The sequence below is a fragment of the Gossypium raimondii genome, chromosome 1 (genome assembly GCF_025698545.1).
Source record: "Gossypium raimondii isolate GPD5lz chromosome 1, ASM2569854v1, whole genome shotgun sequence".
Classification (NCBI taxonomy): domain Eukaryota; kingdom Viridiplantae; phylum Streptophyta; class Magnoliopsida; order Malvales; family Malvaceae; genus Gossypium; species Gossypium raimondii.
Window position 1 is genome coordinate 51,797,071 of NC_068565.1, and position 22,502 is coordinate 51,819,572.

Below are 22,502 nucleotides of genomic sequence, written 5' to 3' on the forward strand. Positions count from 1 at the left end.
CCAACAACAGCTAGTTTCATAAAATATTGGGGCAACTTGTCTGCCTCCGATTATGCTCCCATTGTTGTAAAGTTTATGGAGTTAGCAATAATGGAATGTTCCATTGACCAAACTTGTCTGTCAAAATATTCAAAACCCATCCATTGCGCAATGCACGCAGTTATTGGTGGATAAAAAAAATCATGGCATGCACTTTCGTGCACTAGCTAAAGCTTTACTATGTCTGGTGGAGATCATATTCACGTTGGTATAGTAATAGGTAAATTTGAAGGAGAAAGGGACATAACTTTAGACTTTGTTGATTTATTACGTGATGATTTTATTGAAAAATATCGAAATTGTGATATTTATTTCATTCAAAATTAGGTTTTCATGCAAGACGTTCTACCCGTAGTTTCGGGGTATTCTTGCTTTGATTGTAATGTTTAGAGATGATTTCGTACTACAATTCGGTGAAAGAACTTTAAGACACCCTTAGAAAAATGCACTACGTGCCATAGTTAATCGAGTAGCTTTAGAAGCATGAGGAAATATTAAGTCGATTTTCTTTTATTAAAAAATTAAAATAAATTATCTTTTTTTTTTAAATGTGATATCCATATTACCATACTAATATTTCATCCAAAAATTCAAAATAATATAAATATTATATTAATAAGATTAGAATTAAAATAAATAAATATTTAATATTTAATATTTATTTTATTAAACAACATAATTATATTCAATGCTTGTATTTACTAATTTACTAAAGAATTTTAATATAAATTCAGCAATTATAAAATTTAGTAGTAAAAATTTAATACCTAATTTTTCAACACTTTAATTTTCAGTTTATCAAACACACCTTTAATCATTTTACTTTTTATAATATGAGTCTTCCTTAACGTGTCATTTATATCGATGTTTTGTTTAAAATTGTGGGAAAAGATAAATATATAAAAATATTATATATTAAACAAAAAAAAAGAAGCATGTTTGAATGTGGGTTGTATTAATCATTTATAAATATAGATGAATTTAAACAATTTGAAGCTCGTATGTCAGATCAAGCCAAGCTTGAGTAAACATGTATGATGCTGATATTAGGGTTGTAATCGAATTGAGCCAAGCTCAATAATTGAGAAGTTTGAGTTCATTTCAAAACTTATTATTGAGAACTCGATTTGAGTTTGATTGAATACTATTGATTGTCTCTCTATCACCGTTTTAATGAAACCACATTATTCGACTTCAAGTTTGCGGTCCTAGCAATTATACAGTTGAAGTTGGTTTTAGATAGAGTCAATTTAAGTCGGACTAATTTAAAATTTTCGGATTATTTCAAATTAATGCATTAATTTGGATCATCTTGGGTACCAATTTAAGTCATTTTTGAATTCTGACTGTTTTAGATTCATATCATTAGTTTTGTTAGTTAATCAAGTCATCTCGAGTTCATGTAATTTCAAGTCATTTTCAAGTTACTTGTTTGAGCCATTTTGGGTTTAGCTATTTCGAGTTCAGGCTATTTTAGCTTAAGGTCATTTTGATTCGGTATATTATAGGTTGAGTCATATTGTTGTCTTTTTCAAATATTTTATTTTGATATTATAATTAGTATTTAAAAAGGACAAATTTGTGTTTTGCCCCGGAGTTTTTCAAAGTTTTTTAATTTGATTTCTTTTATAGAATTTGTAATTTTTAGTTTAATTTAGTAAACTATACTTGGTAAAAAAATAAAGTTCAAAAATATACTTAAATCATATTTAAATATATATATTTTGAACAATCTCATTTAGGTTCTTATAATATTTGTTATTTGTGACACAGTGACTAGAACTACCTATAACCCTTTCCAACCCATAAATAGAAGGATAATGCGTTTCAACCCATTCGAACCCACATTTTCCTACATTGGTAACAATGCTCATGCATATCGAGTTAAGACTCAATAGGCTATTTAAATATTAATTAGGTAAAAAACATAAAGTTACATAATTATAATATATAATACAATTGCATCATTAACTTATTTTGCTTTCTCTAAATTCTGATAATCAAGACCCGAGTTTAAAAATACATTTTATACAAATATCCCGACATCCTGATCTTATCAACAATTCTAACTTCACCCCTGGTCTTTTTTATAATCAAATAAGATTATTCTAAGTTATTTTGGATTTGCATAATTTCGCACTGAATCATTTTTTATTCAGAATTTTTTCAAATTCAAATTATATATTTTTAACAATCAAATCGAATAGGATAAAGATTTGAATACATGTCAAATTTAGTTTCCTTCGGCAAGCATAAAATCAATGGCGGATCAGTTCGAAAATTTTTTAGGGACTGAAATGAAATGATATAGTTTTATAATAATAAAAATGTAATTTCATCATCTTAATAATTTATATTTTAATAATTTTTAAAGGGTTAAATTATATTTTTATTATTTTTGAGAGTCAAAGTATAATTTTACTCTTATTAATTTACCATCGACAAACATAACTTCTTGAATCTCCATTACGCTCCACCATCGCATAAGATCATAACCACGTCACATTATTCCATCATGACCATGTTGTGAATAATAAAAATGGAGGATAAGGTGGTTGGTATTTGGAAAAGCCTTACAGTTGCATTGCCATTTTAGTGATTAGGGATCCATTGCAATTTACACCCACCGACAATCACCTACACCCACTTATTACGCTTCACCCAACTTTAGGAAGAATAATCGAGATGTTTGAACGATTTATAAAATATAAATTAAAAAATTGTAATTACGTAAAATCTAGGCTTAATTTATGATTTGGTTTTATTTTGGTATTTAAATTTGTTTTGTGTCAATTAAGTATTTAAAATATTTAAATGTTATGATTTTTAGTCCAATTTTAAATAGACGTTAAAAAGCGTTGGTCAATCACATAGTGTCACGTGGTGTTATATTGTAGAAGATATACATTTTCTTTTATTAAATATATAAACTTTAAAAATAGAAAAATAGGAATAAATATATAAAAAATTCAACAAATATATATGTAAAATCTAAAAATATATAAATTATAAAATTGGAAAGAATTTATAATTTTTTGTTAATTATTATTAACTATTTTAATTATTTTTTGCTATTTTTTTTACTCTATTGTTTTATTGTTCAACATATGTTCTCCGTGAAGTGGTAGATTAGTGGTCAACACCATCTTCTTCTTCCTTAAGCTCCATGAAGATTAAAGCTAAAAAATAGCTCGTGCTCCAAAAATAATTGAAAAGTCGAGTGGTGAATTAGTAGTCCATATCCAAATCTACATTCAAGCTTGTTTTCTCATTTTCGAGAAGTGATTAAACAAAAAATGGTTTTAAAAATTATGCGACGAACAAGAACTAAACAGAGAAAAAAGAAACACGTAAACTTTAAATTAGATTTAAGCAGAGGAAAACAAAAGAAAAGAAAAACAAAATGAATACTCTTGCAAGAATAATCCAATTAAGAGTTCAAAATCAATCGAAGAATTACAACACGGATTTCATTCAACGCAAGATTCATATATACATACTTAACTTTAGAAATATATCAAATAACCAAACCAACAATATGTTATGTGCCAATTGTAAGGTATAAGACTCGGATCCCACATAGAAAACTAATAGATTTCCTAGTGAAGTTTACATGAATTAGGCTCTCCAACTTTGGTTCTCCAAAAATTCATATAAATTGGTATAAGAATCAGCCATTATTGCAATTGTGTGGTGCGAGTGGACATGCGCAGTGTTCACATGAGGCTAGATTAAACTAGCGCAAAGCTGCTCGTGTGGGCATTGGGGGCTGCGAAGCTTGGTGATGAACTATAATGGTGAGGGACGAGATTAGAGAGGTTAATGACATGTGGCATGACTTAATTGGTTGAATTTTTTTTAAAAACAAACTTGAGAAATTGGACTAAAAACTATAACGGATTAATACTTGAAGTACCATATTGGTAAAAAGAGTTTAGGATTAAAATGAGAAAAAAAATATTTCAAGGGCCATTTTTATAATATAAAAATAAATATTTTATATTTAAAATAATAAAAAAACTTTTTCAAAAAACTACTTATGGATAAAAATTAATATATAAAAATTGAAAATCGAACCAATTATGGTCACTACCAACCAGTCCACAACCAAATCAATATCACTCCGCCATTCTCCCATCTCTCTGGTAGTGGCGCACCAATCCATAAACACTTTGCCCCCAATCACCATTGAAGTGGTGTTTAGACACATTTCACCACTTTATTCAGTTTATTCAAATAATAATACACTATTTTGTCTCCTTTCAGCACTGTTTTTCAACTATCCAATTATCCAGCTTTACTTGAGCTCACACCCAAAGAAGATAACTTGCTTCTTCCCTACAGGTACATACCCATTATTCAATTTGCTTATTTCTTTAGTTTTCTTTTCCAGATTTTGATTATTTTCAACTATGGTATGATCTAAGTTAGACCTATTATTGTTTGAATCTGAAATATGTAGCTTACTTGTTCGTTTTAATGTTTTAGTGAGGAATGAAATAAAGCTAAAGCTATGAAGATGGTTTGTAAAGATTGTTGTTTTATGGAGAGACCAGTTAGGGTTCTTGGGTTCTTGTTTTTGTTACTGCAAATCGAAGGGTCTTCATCAGCTTCCAATTATTTGATTGGCCTTGGAAGCTATGACATAACTGGACCTGCTGCTGATGTTAATATGATGGGTTATGCAAATATGGAACAAATTGCTTCCGGTATTCACTTTAGATTACGTGCTCGGACCTTTATCGTTGCCGAACCGAAAGGGAATCGTGTTGTATTTGTGAATCTTGATGCTTGTATGGCTTCACAGATTGTTACAATCAAAGTACTTGAGAGATTAAAAGCAAGGTATATGCTTGTATGGCCTCACAAACTTTAGGATTTAGTAGGTTGTTAAGTGTATTTTCCGATAAACGAGCTTTTGCTTTTGTTTAGGTACGGCGAGGTTTATACAGAGAAGAATGTTGCCATTAGTGGCATTCATACTCATGCTGGTCCTGGTGGATATCTTCAATACGTTGTGTATATTGTAACGTCTCTCGGATTTGTAAGACAATCGTTTGATGTTATCGTTGATGGTATTGAGAAAAGTATTATACAAGCTCATGAAAATCTCCGCCCTGGTTCGATTTTGATAAATAAAGGTTAATATTTTGTTTACCTATGGCTTAATGATATATCTTGAAAAAGTGACTGAAATTTATAAAATGGTGCGATACAGGGGAACTCTTGGATGCCGGTATAAATCGTAGTCCGAGCGCTTATTTGAATAATCCGGCTAATGAACGGAGTAAATATAAGTATAATGTGGATAAAGGTATGACATTGATTAAGTTTGTTGATGAAGAATGGGGCCCTATAGGTAGTTTTAACTGGTTTGCTACCCATGGAACTTCTATGAGCCGTACGAATTCATTGATTAGCGGTGATAATAAAGGTGCTGCTGCCCGATTTATGGAAGATTGGTTCAAACAGACTAGTTTTACGGCAGATTATGATAGCCTGTCTTTCAACAGCTCTGTAAGTGGTAGAATCCCTCGAAGAGTTTCGAGCATCATCCCTAATTTTCATGAAAAACGTAAGTGAATCTTGCCATTAAGCTATACTGAGAATTATTGTTACACATAATTGATGTTCAGGGCTAAAGTACATACGGCACATGCTGTGTTTGATTCAAACAGGTAAGGAGCTGATGGAACTTGCCGCTTCATTTAAATCTTCTCAAGGACGACCCGTTACTAGACTTTTGAGTGTTGCAAGAAGGGTCCGGAATTCCTTAAGGCAGGCAGATAAACCTCAGTTTGTATCAGCATTCTGTCAAACAAATTGCGGTGATGTCAGCCCGAACACACTCGGTGCATTTTGCATTGACACTGGTCTGCCGTGTGATTTCAATCATAGTACCTGCAATGGGAAGAATGAACTGTGTTACGGCAGGGGCCCGGGGTATGTTGTTTATGTGTTACATTTGTATTCTTAGTTCGTTTAGAGATATAGGATACTGATGGAACAATGTTAACATGTATTGGCAGCTACCCTGATGAATTTAAGAGTACCGAGATTATTGGAAAAAAGCAATTCAAGAAAGCGGTCGAACTTTTTGACAAGGCAACCGAAAAGTTGGAAGGAAAAGTCGGGTATCAACATGCCTATATAGATTTCTCGAATCTTCAGGTTTCAGTTCCTAAAGCGGGAGGAGGTATTGAGGTGGTCAAAACGTGCCCTGCTGCTATGGGATTTGGTTTTGCTGCAGGTACAACTGATGGTCCCGGAGCTTTCGATTTCAGACAAGGAGATGATCAGGTAAGAGAACTGAAACCCGATGCTGCGGACTTTAACACGTGTTTTGTAGTGCCATGTTTGTCTGATGATTCTATTACTATATTCTGTTTTCAGGGGAATGCCTTCTGGAAATTAGTGAGGAACTTACTAAAGCCGCCGGGTCAGGAACAGATCGATTGTCAGAAACCTAAGCCTATTTTGCTTGATACCGGTGAAATGAAACTACCATATGACTGGGCGGTACGTGTTTAGTTTGAGCTCGGTTAATATATGCGGTGAAAATGGTTACACCATTGAATGAATTTATGTATGCTGTTTTCATACCGAGCGCTCTACATTGCTTGAACTGCAAGATATTGAAGTATATTTAGATGAACTATGCGAATAGTTTAAATCCTAGGGACAAGAATTTGTGAATATTTTAATTTTGTCCTGATATTAAATATTTCATGCCAGCCTTCGATACTTCCGGTCCAAATTGTGCGGATAGGGCAACTTGTCATTCTCAGTGTACCAGCAGGTAGAAGCAATTTTTTAATTATATTTCTGAAAACTTCTCGATTTTTTAATGATGGCTCAAGTCTTGATGCATGTTGAACTATGTTCTTAATGTTATAATTTCTTGCAGAATTCACAACCATGGCCGGCAGGCGGCTCCGAGATGCTGTTAAGACGGTGCTTACTTCCGGGCGCAATAAGCAATTCGACAGCAATGTTCATATTGTCATTGCAGGGTTGACAAATACTTATTCACAATATGTTAGCACTTTTGAGGAGTACCAAGTGCAGAGATACGAGGTTCGTGTTATCCCAATCCTCATTATCAATCCTTCCATTCACGACAGTCCTTCATAACACTTGTGTTTTTGCTGTAAAAGTATCATGGAAGTCTTTGTACGAGTCAGATTGCATTTTGTCCCTATACTCAAAAAATGGACAAATTAGTCCTTGCATGTTAGATTAAAGAGCAAATTGGTCCTTCTTGTTAAAAATTCCATCCATTTATATTGTTAAAAACGGGTATGATTGACAGAATAACTAGATAGTGACTCGTAGCATGCCATGTGTATCTCATGTTGATGTATAAGGACCAGTTTTTAACAATAAAAATAGATGAAATTTTTAACCAAAGAATTAAATTTGCTTTTTGATTTAACGCACAGGGACTAATTTGCCCAATTTTTAATAAATGGGACAAAATGCAATCCAACTTTTACCTGTTTTTTGCTTTTTTATTGAATTTTTTATTTTTAGGGAGCCTCAACTCTGTATGGACCACACACGCTTAACGCATACATACAGGAGTTCAAGAAACTTGCAGCAGCTCTTATCGGTGGTGGATCTGTTGAACCAGGTCCGCAACCACCTGATCTTCTTGATAAGCAGATTAGCTTATTAACACCGGTTGTCCTTGATGCAACCCCACTTGGTGTGAATTTCGGTGATGTTAAAGACGATATCGCTAATTCCACTTTCAAACGGGGCAATACAGTCTCAGTCACCTTCTGGTCTGCTTGTCCTAGGAACGACCTCATGACTGAGGGCACATTCGCATTGGTCGAACTTCTCCAAGATCAAAAGACATGGATCCCGGCATTTGACGACGACGATTTTTGCTTAAAGTTCAAGTGGTCAAGACCTGCAAAACTAAGTCCTCAAAGTTATGCAACCATTGACTGGAGGATACCAGAATCAGTAGTCACCGGGGTTTATAGGATAAGACATTTCGGTGCTTCGAAATCACTTTTTGGTTCAATTCGACATTTTACGGGTACTTCGAGTGCCTTTGTAGTGGAATAGTATAAATCATATGCATGTATGAATATAATTAGAAACAGATTGTGCCGTATAGAATAAATCACACAGTATTTATTATAGCAGAGCCAGATATCGAAATTATAGAAGAATAAATAAATTGTTTAGTTATATTATTTACATAAACAGCTAGAAAATGTAGACACCATTTGTGTTTTTTTTTTTTGCCGAAATCATGTCCACCGCCGGTAGTAGTGACTAATTTTTTTGCTGCCGGTGCTCTCCAAAAAGGTAAACGGCTGGCCAAGAAATATGCTCCATTCTCATGGTCGAGATTGCACCCCCAATCTCATAGTTAAGGGATGAGGTGAATAATCACCACAAGACACTTCATGGTTAACACTATTTATGTTGTTATTATGCAGTTTGGTGTTGCTTAGGAATGTGTTAGTAAAAGTAATATGGTGGCTTTTGTACTAGGAATCGAATTATATTTTACTCATTTTACTTAAAAAAAATAGGCAAATTAGCCCCTAAATGATAGATTAAAGAGCAAATTTTATTTATTTTTATTTTTAAAAACTAGCATGGTTGACGAAATAATTAAATATTATGGAAGAAATTTTTAACACAAGGACCAATTTACTCTTTGATCTAATATATAGGGATTAATTTACTCATTTTTTGAATAGAGGGGAAAAATGTAATTTGATTCCTAGTTCAATAACCTCCGTGATACTTTTACTAAAATGTGTTGCATTGATATGTGACTTTTCTCTCCTGATTATTTCGAATTCAGGTTATTTCGAGTTGTCATTTTGGTAGGTGAGTGAAAGTTGATTCAAACCGACTTTAATAAATGGCTTTCAAACAATTAGTTTAGTCTAGTTGAATATGATGGTCCAAGTATAGGTTCTGTTGGTTGGTTATCAATTATGAAAATTCATAATTAAAACCAATCAGTTTAATTTACCTTTAATACTTATAATATATAAAATTTTAATCCAAATCCAAACTCAATCTAATTTGGTTCAATCAACTTAATTGACTGAATCGACTGATATTAAGTCAATTCGATTAGATCAATTAAAATCTTTTAATCGAATTGGCCAAATCAATTGGTTAGTCCCCTTAATTTCGAATGAGTTGATTTGAGTTTGCCAATAAATTTTTCTCGGTTTGGATTTAGATTTGTTCTAGTCATTTTGAGTTCATGCTTTGAATTTAAGTAGAGATAATTTAGATTAATCTAATTGAATTTTTAAATTCGTGCTAGAATTGACAGATTTACTCAAAATAAATAACAAGAAAAGATACAAATAGGGGAGAAGGGAGAGGCTAGCAAGGACCTTGGCCCCTTCAAAATAAAAAATTATTTTTTTAGACCCTAAATATTTATAAAATCTTAAATTAATATATGATAAAATTATAAATTTATTTTCAAAAATGTTAGAATTTCAATTGAATCCTTTTGAAATTACATTTTATCTCTCATAACAATATATAACTTAATCTCGAACCCATTAAAAAAAAAATCATGAAATCATGTGTCTTGCCTAAACCTCTTTCCGGGACAGCATGGGATTAGTGCTGAAAAAGCCAAAAACAAGTCTTTAAAACTGAAAATTGCCTGACACATACATGACCAACATTGAATCACGTTTGCAACAGCTGAAAAACAAGACACCATATTCATAATCATTCAACAGCAACCCCTAAAATCAAACATTTAATGATCATTAAAATCTGCTAATCCAAACCCTTTTCCCCCCAGAAAAAAACGTTTTTTTCCCATGCACATCGCATAGGCACTTTCAAGCCTACAATTCCTCATAATCCTTACGTTACCTCTCCCCTTATTAGTTCCCAACATTTTTTTTTTCTGAAAGAACGACCAAAAAAAGAGAGACCAAAAAAAGAGACAACCCTTGAAACCATAGCTATGAAGACCATGATTCCATGGACCACGATCTGGATCGTGTTCTCATGGTACGGTTCCAACATTGGTGTCTTGCTTTTAAACAAATACTTACTTACCTACTGTGGGTTCAAATACCCAATTTTCTTAACCATGTGTCATATGCTTGCTTCTTCATTGTTAAGTTACGTAGCTATAGCATGGCTCAAAGTGGTTCCCATGCAAACCATTGGTTCTAAGAAACAGTTTATAAAGATTTTTGGGTTGAGTTCAGTTTTTTGTTTCTCGGTCGTCCTCGGAAATGTCTCGTTACGGTACCTTCCGGTGTCGTTTAACCAGGCTATTGGCGCAACCACACCGTTTTTCACGGCGGTTTTCGCTTATGTTATGATGAAGAAGACAGAGAGTTGGGTTACGTACTTGACATTGTTACCTGTTGTGGCTGGAGTTATCATTGCTAGTGGGGTAACCATTTCTTAACTTTAATAGTTTTGAATAAATCAAGGATCAAATCAAATCAGTTCGATTTTTAATGTTTTCAGGTTGACTAATTTCGAATTTAGGTGAATTTTGGATTTGAGTTATTTTATATCGAATTCATTCAAGTTTGAGGTTTGGAATTTTTGAGTTGAATCATTATGGTTTTGTATCATTTTGTTTTACTAGTGTTTTAGAATAATTGAGATTTTAAACATGTAATTCCTTAGATTAGGTTAGTTTTGGATTGACTCCATCTAGATCGAGTCAATTTGAGTTTTAATGTTTTTGGGTAAACCGATTTTGGATTTGGACTGATTTGGGTCAAGTTAGGAAAATTGGGATTTAGACATGTAATTTGGCTTGACGAGTTGGTTTGGATCAAGTCAATTTGGATCAGATCAATTCGAGTTTCAAATTTTCAGATTGATTAATCACAGATCTGAATCGTTTTAGGTTTAGGCTATTTAAATTTGAGGTTCGGACTTTTATTATTCAGTCATTATGATTTTATATCTATTTGGTTTTTAGTCACTCTAGCTTTAGGTTGTTTCTGGTTTAAGTTATCTCGAGTTCAATTTGTTTCAGGTTTAGATCATATTAAGTTCAAATTGTTGAGTTTTATATCGAAATCAGATTGAAACGAATTTGAGTCTGATTACTTGAGTTAGGTTTCGGGTTTAGATAAAAAATTTGACAGGTCTAATTTGTATAATTGGCGGCAGAATCTTTGGTAAATGGTAATCTTTTTCAACACATTTTCACATATAGGTGTTTGTATGTTGTAGGCTGAACCAAGTTTCCACCTTTTCGGGTTTCTAATGTGTGTTTCAGCTACTGCTGCAAGAGCCTCTAAATCAGTGCTTCAGGCTATTTTGCTGTCATCAGAAGAGTAAGCTTTTATATATATATATATATATATATCAATTTTGTTTCCATAACTAGCATCATTCGATTTAAGTTCATGTTAACTTTAGGGGCAAAACCAGGAATTTGATATTAAGGAGTCCAAATAAAATTTTAAAAGTTTGGGAGCTAAAGGTAAAAATTGTGTTTAAAAAGAGCTTAAATTGAATACTTTATTATTAAAAAGGATTAAAATTAATATTATACCACTAGAGGGTAAAGCTGTTGCCTGTCCATCTCTAGCTACGCCTCTAGTTTAGCATTCGAACCACTTATAGTGGGGTAAGTCATTCAAGTTTGTCAGTTGAGTTGTTTAGTTTGAATCATTTAAGGGTTTATCATCAAGCTTGACACTCAAATCCAAATCATTTTGAGTTCAAATTTTTTCGAATTTGGATCATTTTGGGTGTAGATTGCATCTAGTTAGGGTGGTTTTTGGGACCGAGTTGAAGGGTTTGAGTCGACTTTTTTAGGCAAAATGAATTATGTCGAATTTGGTAAAAGTACCATGAGGCCCTTATAATAGAAGTCAAATCGTATTTTGCTTTATCTATTCAAAAAATAGGCAAATTAGTCCCTATACATTAGATCAAAAAGAAAATCGGTTCTTCTGTTTAAAATTACATCCATTTCTATTGTTAAAAATTAGTCTTTGTACGTCATCTTGACGAACTGTCTAGTTATTCCATCAGGCATGCTAGCTTTTAACAGTACAAATAGATGAAATATTAATAAAAATGACTAATTTACTATTTGATCTAATGTATAAGAACTAATTTACTCATTTTTTGAATAAAGGGAACAAAATACAATCTGACTCCTACTACATGAATCAATATGATACTTTTACCATTGAATTTGCATTAATCTGGATATTCGGATTCGGATCTACTCTCAACATTCATCCAATTAATTTATGTTATATTGTTGTAGGGAAAAGCTAAACTCCATGAATTTGTTGATGTACATGGCACCAATAGCAGTGGTGATATTGCTTCCTGCAACTTTATTGATGGAGAGAAATGTGATAGCCATAACCATGGCTCTTGCAAGAAAAGACACAATAGTTGTGTATTATCTGCTTTTCAATTCTTCTCTTGCTTATTTTGTCAACTTGACCAATTTTTTGGTCACTAAACACACCAGTGCCTTGACCCTCCAGGTATGTAATCTTTTAAAAACTTCGGGTTAATTGTACCGAACATTTTTATTGTCGATCTCTGATCTACATTCTAAAATAATTTCCGAGCTTTAGAATTTGTCAGTATCATATCAATTGAATCTTTCCATTAGTTTAGCCACTAGTTTGGATGTTAAAGACCGGTTTAAATGAGACAAGAGGCATACCAAGTTAGCACTTAAATGTTTGAGCTAATGACTAGATTGATAGAAGGACTTGATTGAAACGATAATGATATATTAGGTACTCAATTAGAATATTTTAGATTTAAGGATCAATTTAAAATTTAAGTCATAATTTGGAGATGTTTAGCGGAATTAACCCAAAAACTTATATAATAACTCTATGCCGTAAATATTCACGTATTTAAAATTTAATCACAAATTTAAAAATATTTCAGGTACTGGGAAATGCAAAAGGTGCAGTAGCAGTGGTGGTGTCAATTATTATATTCAAGAATCCAGTTTCATTAATGGGGATGCTGGGTTACTCTTTAACAGTTGTTGGAGTTCTTCTTTACAATGAATCCAAAAAGGGAAATAAATGACATTTTCTCAATTTTTTACTCCTATAACTTAATTTTCTATTGTTTGTAGCTTACTCAATAAAAATAGAAAGAAATTGCATGGATTTAAATTTCAAACTTGATATCGATAAAAGACTTAGATATAATAGTCATAACGGTAACCTTTTTTATCATCATTATGACTATTATATCTAAGTATTTATTTGCATGCCTCTGTATAAATATAAGGGATAAAATTAGAGATAGTAAAAGTTCGATAATTTTCAATGCGATTAAATCTGATAAGGAAGTCGGATCGAATCGAATCAAGAAAAATTCCGCTTTGCCTGCCCCAAAACAATTACAGAAATGGCCTTTTTTTTTTTTTCATAATACTAGTTTAAATACATATGATAATAAAATTTATATTAATATTTATTCTAACTTAATTATACTTAAAAAATAATTAATAGTGTAATCATCCAATTATGAATTTTTAATTATTCAACTATAAAAATTATAAAATAATTAATTATATATTTTTTAATTACCAACTGACTAATGTAAAAATAAAAAACTTAAAATAATTAGGTGACAAAATAAAACAACATTAAGTGACCATTTTTAAGCAACTAAAAAACCATAATTGATATCCATTTTGTATTTTTTAGTAAAAAATCCAGAATTAAGAGACTACCAATTAATTTACCCTTAATAGTATCATTACAAAAACATAGAAAATTATTTTTTTTTGATAAAAATATTTAAAAATTTTAAAATTATGACATATTGGGTCAAAATCCAATATAGCTTTCATTTTTTGAGGCAAATAAATTAATATTTAATTTCAGATTGGACCGTAGTTCGGCTATATAGAGAGTATGCCGGGTAAACCACCCGGCCCGATTACCATCTCCAGATGAAATCAACGGTGGCACCCGAAAGAAACTAAAAAGAATTATGAAGCAGAGATGGTCTAAAAACTATATATCAGCAAAATTACGACATATCTAAACAAAAGTACCTTCCTACAGTGTTAAATTTTGACTAGAAAACCGTGTAATGAATGTATATACTGCGACAATGCAACAACCTCGAGCCAAAAATGTCGGTTCAAAACATCGAAAATCTGACATGGATTTTTGTCACTTGCACAGCATAATATATATAATTTCTTCTTATGCTGTTTTTTCAGATATATCTTTATTTTCAGTTTTAGGGATGCTGGACTCACCACTGGCCGTGGCTGGAGAAGAATCCATCAAACTAGCGGCGATTTCAGTTTTAGGGATGCTGGACTCACCGCTGGCCGTGGCTGGAGAAGAATCCATCAAACTAGCGGCGATTGCAGCCCTCAAGTCTTCATCTTCCATATCTGAAAGCATTTGCAGGTCAGTCTCGGCCAATGAAGGCAACCGCTCGGTATGTTGTTGTTGAGACATATTGTTTCTTTGAGGAGGAGCTTGTGTTAAGTTGCATGATTTAGTTATCCTTTCAGCGTCCTCAGGGGATAGCCACTGCCCGTAACCATTTGAGGCTTCAGAGGAAGAAATGGGGCATTCTTTCGGAAAGTTTCCCCTCACCAGGAAAATGCTCCAGCCAGATCCTTTCAAGGAGTCCAGATAGGCCGAGAGATAAAACTTCGAGAAGTGTTGCGGGGCTGCATAAAGACTGTCAAAATTATACCATTCTCCATTGACTTTCCGGATGCAAAACCAATGATCGTGGAGATGACAAATGAATGCATTTTCCAGCTCAGGATCAATTTGAGCAGGCTCCGCAACGGGGCAATCAAGGGGAATAACTTGCAAATCCCAGACTTCCAAAGCTTTTTCCAAAACCTAACAGATATTATCAGACAATGCCATAGATGTTATAAGCTAGTCATCTCGAAAATATAACAGACATATATATGCACTTGTCTGAACAACAAACAGGAAACAAAATGATTCCTTTCGTTACTAAATAGGGGATGAAAAAGAATGTTCTTTTTGTGTGTGTACGTGGGAGGGATAAAACGAAAGCATAAGCAACGGTGATAAGATACCTTAACTGAGTTCTATGTGCCAAATCATGGTCACCCTGCATATAATAAGATTATTTAATCGATAATCATATCTGTGCACGCATGAAAGGCCACTGAACGGTCTTGATCTATAAAACAAAGTACAAAGCAAAACCATGCCAATAACTAATACCCTAAGGTGAGTAATGGTCCATCAAACCCAGGGGCGAAGCTAGAAATTCTTTTTTTTTTGGGGGGCAAAATTATATTATAATTTTTACGATAGTAAAAATGCAATCTCACCATTTAAATAGCTTATATTTTTATAATTTTTAAAGAATTAAATCAAAATTTTATTATTTTTAGGGGGGCAAAGTGCAATTTTACCTTTACTAATTTAAAATTTTAAAAATCTTAAAGGGCCTAAATAGAAAATTTTTCATTTTAGGGGGACGAGGCCCTGCCAGCCCCCCCTGGATTTGCCCCTGACCGAACCTTCCTAGCTTCCTTATTGGTAAAGAAGCCAATAGCATTTATTGTTTGACTTTGCTAGTGCTATTCTTGAGATATCTATAAATGGAATCATAAGTCCTAACACATGATATATTCACATATCCAATGCATGGTATATATACATAACAAAGCATTTGTATATAAAACCAAACCTAAGATTGATGATACCATAGAGGGAATTAACGTAACAAAATGTCAACCATAACGCCTTATCCTACATTACTTCCTTTTATAATTACACAAACCACCAACATCTATAACTGAATCCTAATATGCCAGAAATAATACATGTCAAGATTCTCATGCATTTATTTCACTATGAAAAAGAATTCTAAAGATGCTTGTTGTCATTATTTATTATTCTTGGGATAAGAGTATTTAAGCATCGAACATTGAATATATAGCTTCAACAGTTTACATGCATGCTTACTGCCTTTTCTGGAAACCTACGTGTTGCTTTCTAAACTACAAAGGACACTACAAAGAAACCATTTGGGCTTATATCGAAAAGCCACACATGCATGGATAATATTTTGATTAGCATTTCCAGCCATTATATCTACATAACCAAATTGATTCTACAATGGAGTGAAATGAAGATGCATGCATATCCCACATATACACGTAGATTTCCAAGTTTTACACACATTGCACACATGAATTCTACTCTACTCATACGATCTTTCTAAGAAATTTTCGCTAATATGATATGACCAAAAACCAACTAGATCAAACATATCAATGCTGTCAACTAAGGCTACAACAAATTTGCTCCAAGTGAAACACGTAGTCGTATAGTATCATATAAATTGCAATATGATTTCCATTCTTTGGTGCTTCTTTAAGATAAAATTAGCTTCTTCAATACATAATGAAAGTACACAGGCAGTTTAGGTTTACAGCTCTTAGTGAAACAATCATAACCATGAAGTTGATGATATCATCACCGATCATGATGTATTATTTAACAAAAGTCAAGAAGGAATTCTATGAAAAAGCCAAACACGAAAGGATGTTTTGATTAGCATTTTCAGCAATTATATCTACGTAACAAATGGACTCGATAATGAATGATACGAAGATGCATATATGCCCTGCATGCGCAAGAATTGTACTCTCATCATATGATCTTTCTGGGGAATGTTTCCTAATATGATTTTACCCAAAATGAATCCGATCGAACCTATCAATGCAACCAACACAGGCTGCAATAAACTTACTCCCAAGTATAAGATTAAGACAAAATTAGCTACTCTAAAACATAATAGAAAAGTAACAGGCATTTTGGGTTTACACCTCTTGGTGCAACCATTCAATAAGGCACTATATCAAATATTCAAGTTATTCATGGCCTAATCTAACAATTCAGTTCCCAAACTTGCTAACCCTAATCACTCAATACTCCAAAAGAACTTAACTTTCAACTCAATCTGATATTAGCAGGGTAAAGCCCATTCGAATTATTTTGTTATTCGATCTTTCAACAAAGGAACCAAATTTAGGCACTTAGATCTAGATTTTATCCAATCACAGAAACAAGAGCAAACCTGGATGCTAAAATCGCCACCGAGAGAGACATTGTGGGATTCCTCAGAGAGGAAATCACCGGCGGCGGCGGTGGTGGTTCCTTGAAGCATCATCTGGCGCTCTTTGGAGTCGAGATCGGAGGCTAAAGCCGCTAAATCGATTTCAGAGAAGAAAGGTCCTTGTAACACCGTGTTGACGCAATGGACGGCACACAGCTTCGACTCTTGTACCTCGTGGTACAACATACCGCCATTGCTTGCTCCTTCCATTGCCCACTACCCACAAAAACCACTCAGTTGGAATTAAATAATAAAACAAAATTCCTTAAAGGGAAACCCTTATTTGTTGATATTTTTTGAATTATTTTTTAATTTATGGCTTAAAGCAATGGAAGTACGAAGAAGATGATGAAATAAAGAAAAAAGAGGAAAAATATTTATTATAATTTATTAGTATATTTACTTTTTCTCGAATTAAGGGATTTTTTTGGCTTGGCTTGGCTTGGCATTTAGGGGAAACTCACCACGTGTAAAGGATATATTCCCACGTGTAAACCGTCGTTTACTTTCCCTTCTGGGGTTTTAGTTTTTGTCGTTTCGTGAAGATAAAAACAAGAGTAACTACCCCAAATCATTAAACTATTAATAAATTTATATTTTAGTCACTTAATTTTAAAAAATTATAAAATAATCACTAAATTATTTAAATCTATTTGAGTATAAAATATGTTATTCTACTCATTGATAGGTACCAATCTACTGTATTGATTGTTAAATCATCCTTAGAGCTCACGAGCGAGCTTAAAAAAAACTTAATAACCTAATTACTTAAGTAAAAATTTTAAATAGTTCAGAAATTTAATGCTGTTTTAAAAGTATTTCATGAAGCATTTCGAGTAGAATGATCAAATTAAAAGGTTATATCCAAAATTTAAACATAGTAAACAGATTAAAACCATAATTAAACCAATTTTGACTCCAAGTATTATTATCAAATATATGAAAAATAAAATAATCAATCAGATCGGATTGGATCAGATTGAATCAAATACAACTCCGGCATGCATTTACTTGAAAGATCTAAGCTTTAGTTATAAACTCATCCATTCAATGTTCAAACATAATCTTCCTGCCTGTAAAAAGATATGTAGGAGGATCAACTGGCTAAAATCCATTAGTAAATCTTACAAAAAATGGGCGGAATTCAGCGTTTCAATCCATCGATTTGGAGTGGATACGATACTCTCAAACGAGTAGGTCGTAATGGTTTCGGCCGCTGTAAAGTAGCCTTACGACTTTCTTGGGTTTTCCTTTTCCGAAGCCCTTGCGGAACTCAGATCCGTATTCCGCAATGGGAATAAAGCCCCATCCACCCTTTCTATGCTGCAATATACGAAACATCAAACAAATTAATGCAAGCATCAAACTAGGAGGATAAAAACTATTCAAGTGCACACATTGGCTCGAGCAATGTTTCATTTTCATTTATAGATGCATGAAGCAACCTTGGAATTTATAACATTGGTTGCAGTGAATGTATAGACAAATCGAACCCCGGCACTCATTCATAAATGAAACTTGAAATATAGGTGCTAGCGTGCACAGCTTAACACAAATAGGGGGTAAAAATACCATGGAGGCCTCTATATTAAGAGTTGGACTATACTTTGCCCCCTTTACTCAAAAAATGGGTAAATCAGTCCCTGTACACTAGATTAATGAGCAAACTGCTCATTTTTGTTAAAAATTTCACCCATTTTTGCTCTTAAAAATCAGCTTGGCTGACGAAATAATCGACAGTCACACGTGACATATCACGTGTACCTCATGCTGGCATATAGGAACCAATTTTTAATAGTAAAAATAGATGCTATTTAATCTAACAGAAGGACCAGTCTGCTATTTAATCTAACGTACAGGGACTAATTTGCCCAGTTTTTGAGTAGAGGGAGCAAAATGCAATTCAATTTCTAGTACAAGTGTCTCCATGGTACTTTTACCAAAACAGGGGAGACCATATTCAAAACCAGCCTAAATTTTCAATGAACAAGCCAAGAGACGAACATACCTCATGCTCGGGGATATAAACAACTATTGGCTGACCACACAATCTTGAAAGCACCTGGGAAAGTTTATGGCCATTAATCATCGTAATTGTTTCAACAAAAAAGTGACAAAAGACTGCTGCAAATATGTGCAAAGAGAAAACGGCAGATGAATTTCCTGCAAACCCATTAATGACTCAGTGTCTAATAAGTATGCATTGAAAGAACACTAACCAGGAGCTCCGATTCACCTCCCCAAAAGTCAGGCCGTTGAATGCGTTGGCAGTAACTGCAGAAGATGTATTTTCATCGCAAGGATATGTTAAGGAATCAATCGAAAATAGTAGAGATTCCATGAATCATCCGTAAGATTAGAGACTAACCGTTTCAAAGATTCTTCAACCGTAATGGCAATCAAAGCCTCTTCGTACTGCTGCCGGTCTTTAGCACTGTCACATAAAATCTCTTTGACAGCCATTCGTAATTCATCTGCATTGATATGATTCGGAGTTTAGTAATGTACCTAAAAGGTTTGAAGCCTACAAACGGAGTTACTAAAAACTTGCTAATAAATAAACAGAACATATAATCAGCCGATGCTTTAGGTTTCTCAGAGATTCTTGAACTAATAAACTCGAGAATAAGCCCTTGCTTTGTACTTGGAAAAAAGTGGGGAAGAAGGGCCAAAAAAGACTAAACACGAGTAAAATTTTCTCCAGGATCAACTATTAATCCTATCCTATATTCCATGATTTGAGATCATGGATCGAGCCAAGTACGCAAGCTCAATACTTGAAACTGCCAAAAGAAAAGAAAGAAAGATGGTATGTGCAAATTCAGCTATAGTGGATGGTTATGAAACAATAGAATCATACCGGCATCATCTCTCTCTTCCTTGGGCCTTAAAGCAATACCCTTGTTGAAAGCCATCCCTTTGACCTGATTCACATCGTTCACAATTAGTACACGAGCCATTACAGCGGAGAACACTAGACTGCAAGGATTTCAAAGGTTTGAGGATTCAGTAACATATGCTTAAAAGTGTGTTACAGGTACTTATATCGGAGGTGTATCTGCCTTAGTTGACACATCACTCCTCGTTGACTTGTACCTCGTAAATGCTCCTCGTAAAATCAGGTAGTGTCATACTATTTATGTTATTCATATAATCATAGACAAATAGCAAAAATGTATCTGATAATGTAAGAACTTAGACAGAGAGGTTTCTATTAAGTTACCGGTAAAAGTATCTTAGAAGCTCCTGTACTAGGAGTCAAATAGCATTTTGTCTCATTTACTCAAAAAAGGAGAAAATTAGTCCTTGCATATTAATCAAAGAGCATATTAATCCTTTCTGTTTAAAAATTTCATCCATTTTTACTGTTAAAAACTGGAGTAGCTGTCGGAATAACCAAACAATTACACATGGTGTACCACATGTACCTCATGTCAATGTACAAGGATCAGTTTTTAATAGTGGAAATGGATGAAATTTTTAACAGAAGGACCAATTTGCTCTTTGGTCTAAAATACAAGGACTAATTTGCTCATTTTCTAAATAGAATGGGCAAAATGCAATACAAGGGCCTCCATAGTACTTTTACCTTGAGTTACCCTAATAGACTCAGTATCACAGCAAGACATCTAACACCTTTGAATCTTGTAAAAAAGAACATTCATTATCCGAATGGATGACTGTCAATGTCAACCAACATCATCCAAAGTTACCCGAATTGGCTCAAACCAGAAGCAACCTGAACCAAAAAATACCATAACTCAAAATGATACCAACCTGTAATGTCCTAACCCAAAAAACTAAGCTCCAAACTTGAATGACCTAAACCCAAAACAATCCGATTTTGAACCCATAACAAACTGAAACTGAAGTTACTTGAATCTGAAATTAAACCAAATTTGGAATTGATCCAACTGAAATAATCCAGAAATTTTAAAACCCAAAATGACACACAAGCCACACTACCTGATCCAACCTGCTACCCAACATCATAACTTGAAAATGATCCCAATGGATGATTGTCAATGTCAACCAACATCATCCACGGCTACCAAGTGCCAATTTCAACCATTGGGTTCTTCTACTCGAATTGGCTCAAACCAAAAGCAACCTAAACTCGAAATGACCCCAACTTGTAATATCCTAACCCCAAAAAACTAAACTTCAAACCTAAATGAGCTCAACTCAAAACAACCCGAATTCAAACCCTTAAGTTGAAGTAAAAATTACCCAAACCCGAAATTAATCCAAAAATAATCCACTCAATTGACAGGGCTAATTGTACTGCAATGAATTCACCATGCAAACAAATCAAATTAACAGCTACCCTATAGAGAAACGAAGTTGAAGAATCTTCAACAAACATCATCCCAATGGATGATGATCAATGTCAACCAACATCATCCACAGTTACCAAGTACCATCCTTAACCATCGGCTTCTTCCACTCGAATTGGCTCAAACCAAAAGCAACCTGAACCCAAGATACCATAACTCGAAATGATCCCAACTCGTAATGTCCTAACCCAAAAAACTAAGCTTCAAACCTGAATGAGCTCAACTCGAAACAACCTGAATTCGAACCCATAACAAGTTGAAGCCGAAATGACACGAACCCGAAATTAGTTCAACTGAAAAAATCCACTCAATTGACAGATCTAATTGTACTGCAATACATTAACCAAGCAAACAAATCAAATTAAAAGCTACTCTATATAGAAACAAAGATGAAATGTTACCAGTGCTCGAAATAGGCATCGACCATCCCCAGTAACTTTGTGAACTGAATACTGCTCAACTTTCTTCGTTGCTGCCGACCCACCTCCCCTATCAAAAATTAAAATTTGGGGTTACAGACAATGCGAAATGTAGGCAAATTTTATTATTATAATAATAGTAGTAATAATAAGAGCTTTACAAAGATGCTCCAATTCTAGCGAAGAATCGATGACTGTTATCTGCTGGGAAAGTTGTGGACAATGAGGGAGAGAGGCTTGGAATTGAAATAGAAGAAACAGGGGAAGAAACAAGCTCGAATTTTGCAGTTCCATGCCCGAGTTGCTCCAAAATGGTCTCTGCTTATTTCAAAAGAAGAAAAAAATGGTAATTTGTTTGAGATTGATACCAAAAGTAGGGAAAAAAAAACGAAAGACCCCAAGTTTAAGAATACCATTGCAAAGCTTGTTGGCCATTGAACAAGCACTTAACACAAAGACGCTGTCCCTGAAGTGGGAGGAAGAAGGAAATTGGATAAGAACCAGTGGTATTGTTGGGCCGAACCAATGTTTTATATATACTAGAACCTGTTCATGTGCTTTATTATATTTTAAAAATGAATTT

The 22,502-nt window shown here is 33.7% G+C and overlaps 4 protein-coding genes across 5 annotated transcripts; 2 read left to right on the plus strand and 2 right to left on the minus strand.

Moving 5' to 3' along the window:
- The first annotated feature begins 4,116 nt into the window (after positions 1–4,116).
- Positions 4,117–8,259, plus strand: LOC105786525 (neutral ceramidase 2). Of its 2 annotated transcripts, XM_012613006.2 has the most exons (10): positions 4,118–4,383; positions 4,528–4,884; positions 4,972–5,180; positions 5,258–5,614; positions 5,718–5,982; positions 6,069–6,339; positions 6,433–6,558; positions 6,775–6,838; positions 6,947–7,116; positions 7,573–8,259. In XM_012613006.2, exons 2-10 carry the CDS (start codon positions 4,553–4,555, stop codon positions 8,116–8,118), a joined length of 2,340 nt encoding a protein of 779 aa, XP_012468460.1. In that variant the 5' UTR covers positions 4,118–4,383; positions 4,528–4,552; the 3' UTR covers positions 8,119–8,259. The 2 variants fall into 2 exon arrangements, with proteins under 2 accessions (XP_052476854.1, XP_012468460.1); XM_052620894.1 differs by having other exon boundaries at positions 4,117–4,383; positions 6,069–6,558.
- A 1,724-nt stretch (positions 8,260–9,983) lies between these two features.
- Positions 9,984–13,144, plus strand: LOC105786532 (probable sugar phosphate/phosphate translocator At5g05820). Its single transcript, XM_012613016.2, has 4 exons — positions 9,984–10,456; positions 11,257–11,360; positions 12,308–12,536; positions 12,955–13,144. Exons 1-4 carry the CDS (start codon positions 10,016–10,018, stop codon positions 13,099–13,101), a joined length of 921 nt encoding a protein of 306 aa, XP_012468470.1. The 5' UTR covers positions 9,984–10,015; the 3' UTR covers positions 13,102–13,144.
- An 887-nt stretch (positions 13,145–14,031) lies between these two features.
- LOC105786533 (ataxin-3 homolog) lies at positions 14,032–17,517 on the minus strand. Its single transcript, XM_012613017.2, has 2 exons — positions 17,125–17,517; positions 14,032–14,900 (listed from the first exon to the last, which is right to left on the minus strand). Exons 1-2 carry the CDS (start codon positions 17,371–17,373, stop codon positions 14,238–14,240), a joined length of 912 nt encoding a protein of 303 aa, XP_012468471.1. The 5' UTR covers positions 17,374–17,517; the 3' UTR covers positions 14,032–14,237.
- A 547-nt stretch (positions 17,518–18,064) lies between these two features.
- Positions 18,065–22,472, minus strand: LOC105786536 (OVARIAN TUMOR DOMAIN-containing deubiquitinating enzyme 3). Its single transcript, XM_012613020.2, has 8 exons — positions 22,333–22,472; positions 22,081–22,237; positions 21,902–21,989; positions 20,024–20,087; positions 19,532–19,637; positions 19,383–19,437; positions 19,172–19,225; positions 18,065–18,486 (listed from the first exon to the last, which is right to left on the minus strand). Exons 1-8 carry the CDS (start codon positions 22,352–22,354, stop codon positions 18,349–18,351), a joined length of 684 nt encoding a protein of 227 aa, XP_012468474.1. The 5' UTR covers positions 22,355–22,472; the 3' UTR covers positions 18,065–18,348.
- Positions 22,473–22,502: the final 30 nt, after the last annotated feature.

What these genes read in the sequence shown, in the direction of transcription:
- LOC105786525 (XM_052620894.1), top strand. Translation starts at nt 4,553, where the DNA reads ATGAAGATGGTTTGTAAAGATTGTTGTTTTATGGAGAGACCAGTTAGG. An exon ending in TTCGATTTTGATAAATAAAG is followed by an intron (nt 5,181 to 5,257) that starts GTTAATATTTTG and finishes GGTGCGATACAG; the next exon opens with GGGAACTCTTGGATGCCGGT. An exon ending in CATTCTCAGTGTACCAGCAG is followed by an intron (nt 6,839 to 6,946) that starts GTAGAAGCAATT and finishes AATTTCTTGCAG; the next exon opens with AATTCACAACCATGGCCGGC.
- LOC105786532 (XM_012613016.2), top strand. Translation starts at nt 10,016, where the DNA reads ATGAAGACCATGATTCCATGGACCACGATCTGGATCGTGTTCTCATGG. An exon ending in GAGTTATCATTGCTAGTGGG is followed by an intron (nt 10,457 to 11,256) that starts GTAACCATTTCT and finishes TGTATGTTGTAG; the next exon opens with GCTGAACCAAGTTTCCACCT. An exon ending in ATTTTGCTGTCATCAGAAGA is followed by an intron (nt 11,361 to 12,307) that starts GTAAGCTTTTAT and finishes ATATTGTTGTAG; the next exon opens with GGAAAAGCTAAACTCCATGA.
- LOC105786533 (XM_012613017.2), bottom strand. Translation starts at nt 17,373, where the DNA reads ATGGAAGGAGCAAGCAATGGCGGTATGTTGTACCACGAGGTACAAGAG. An exon ending in GTGGCGATTTTAGCATCCAG is followed by an intron (nt 14,901 to 17,124) that starts GTTTGCTCTTGT and finishes AATATCTGTTAG; the next exon opens with GTTTTGGAAAAAGCTTTGGA.
- LOC105786536 (XM_012613020.2), bottom strand. Translation starts at nt 22,354, where the DNA reads ATGGCCAACAAGCTTTGCAATG. An exon ending in GTTGAAGAATCTTTGAAACG is followed by an intron (nt 19,438 to 19,531) that starts GTTAGTCTCTAA and finishes CATCTTCTGCAG; the next exon opens with TTACTGCCAACGCATTCAAC. An exon ending in TTTATATCCCCGAGCATGAG is followed by an intron (nt 18,487 to 19,171) that starts GTATGTTCGTCT and finishes CGTATATTGCAG; the next exon opens with CATAGAAAGGGTGGATGGGG.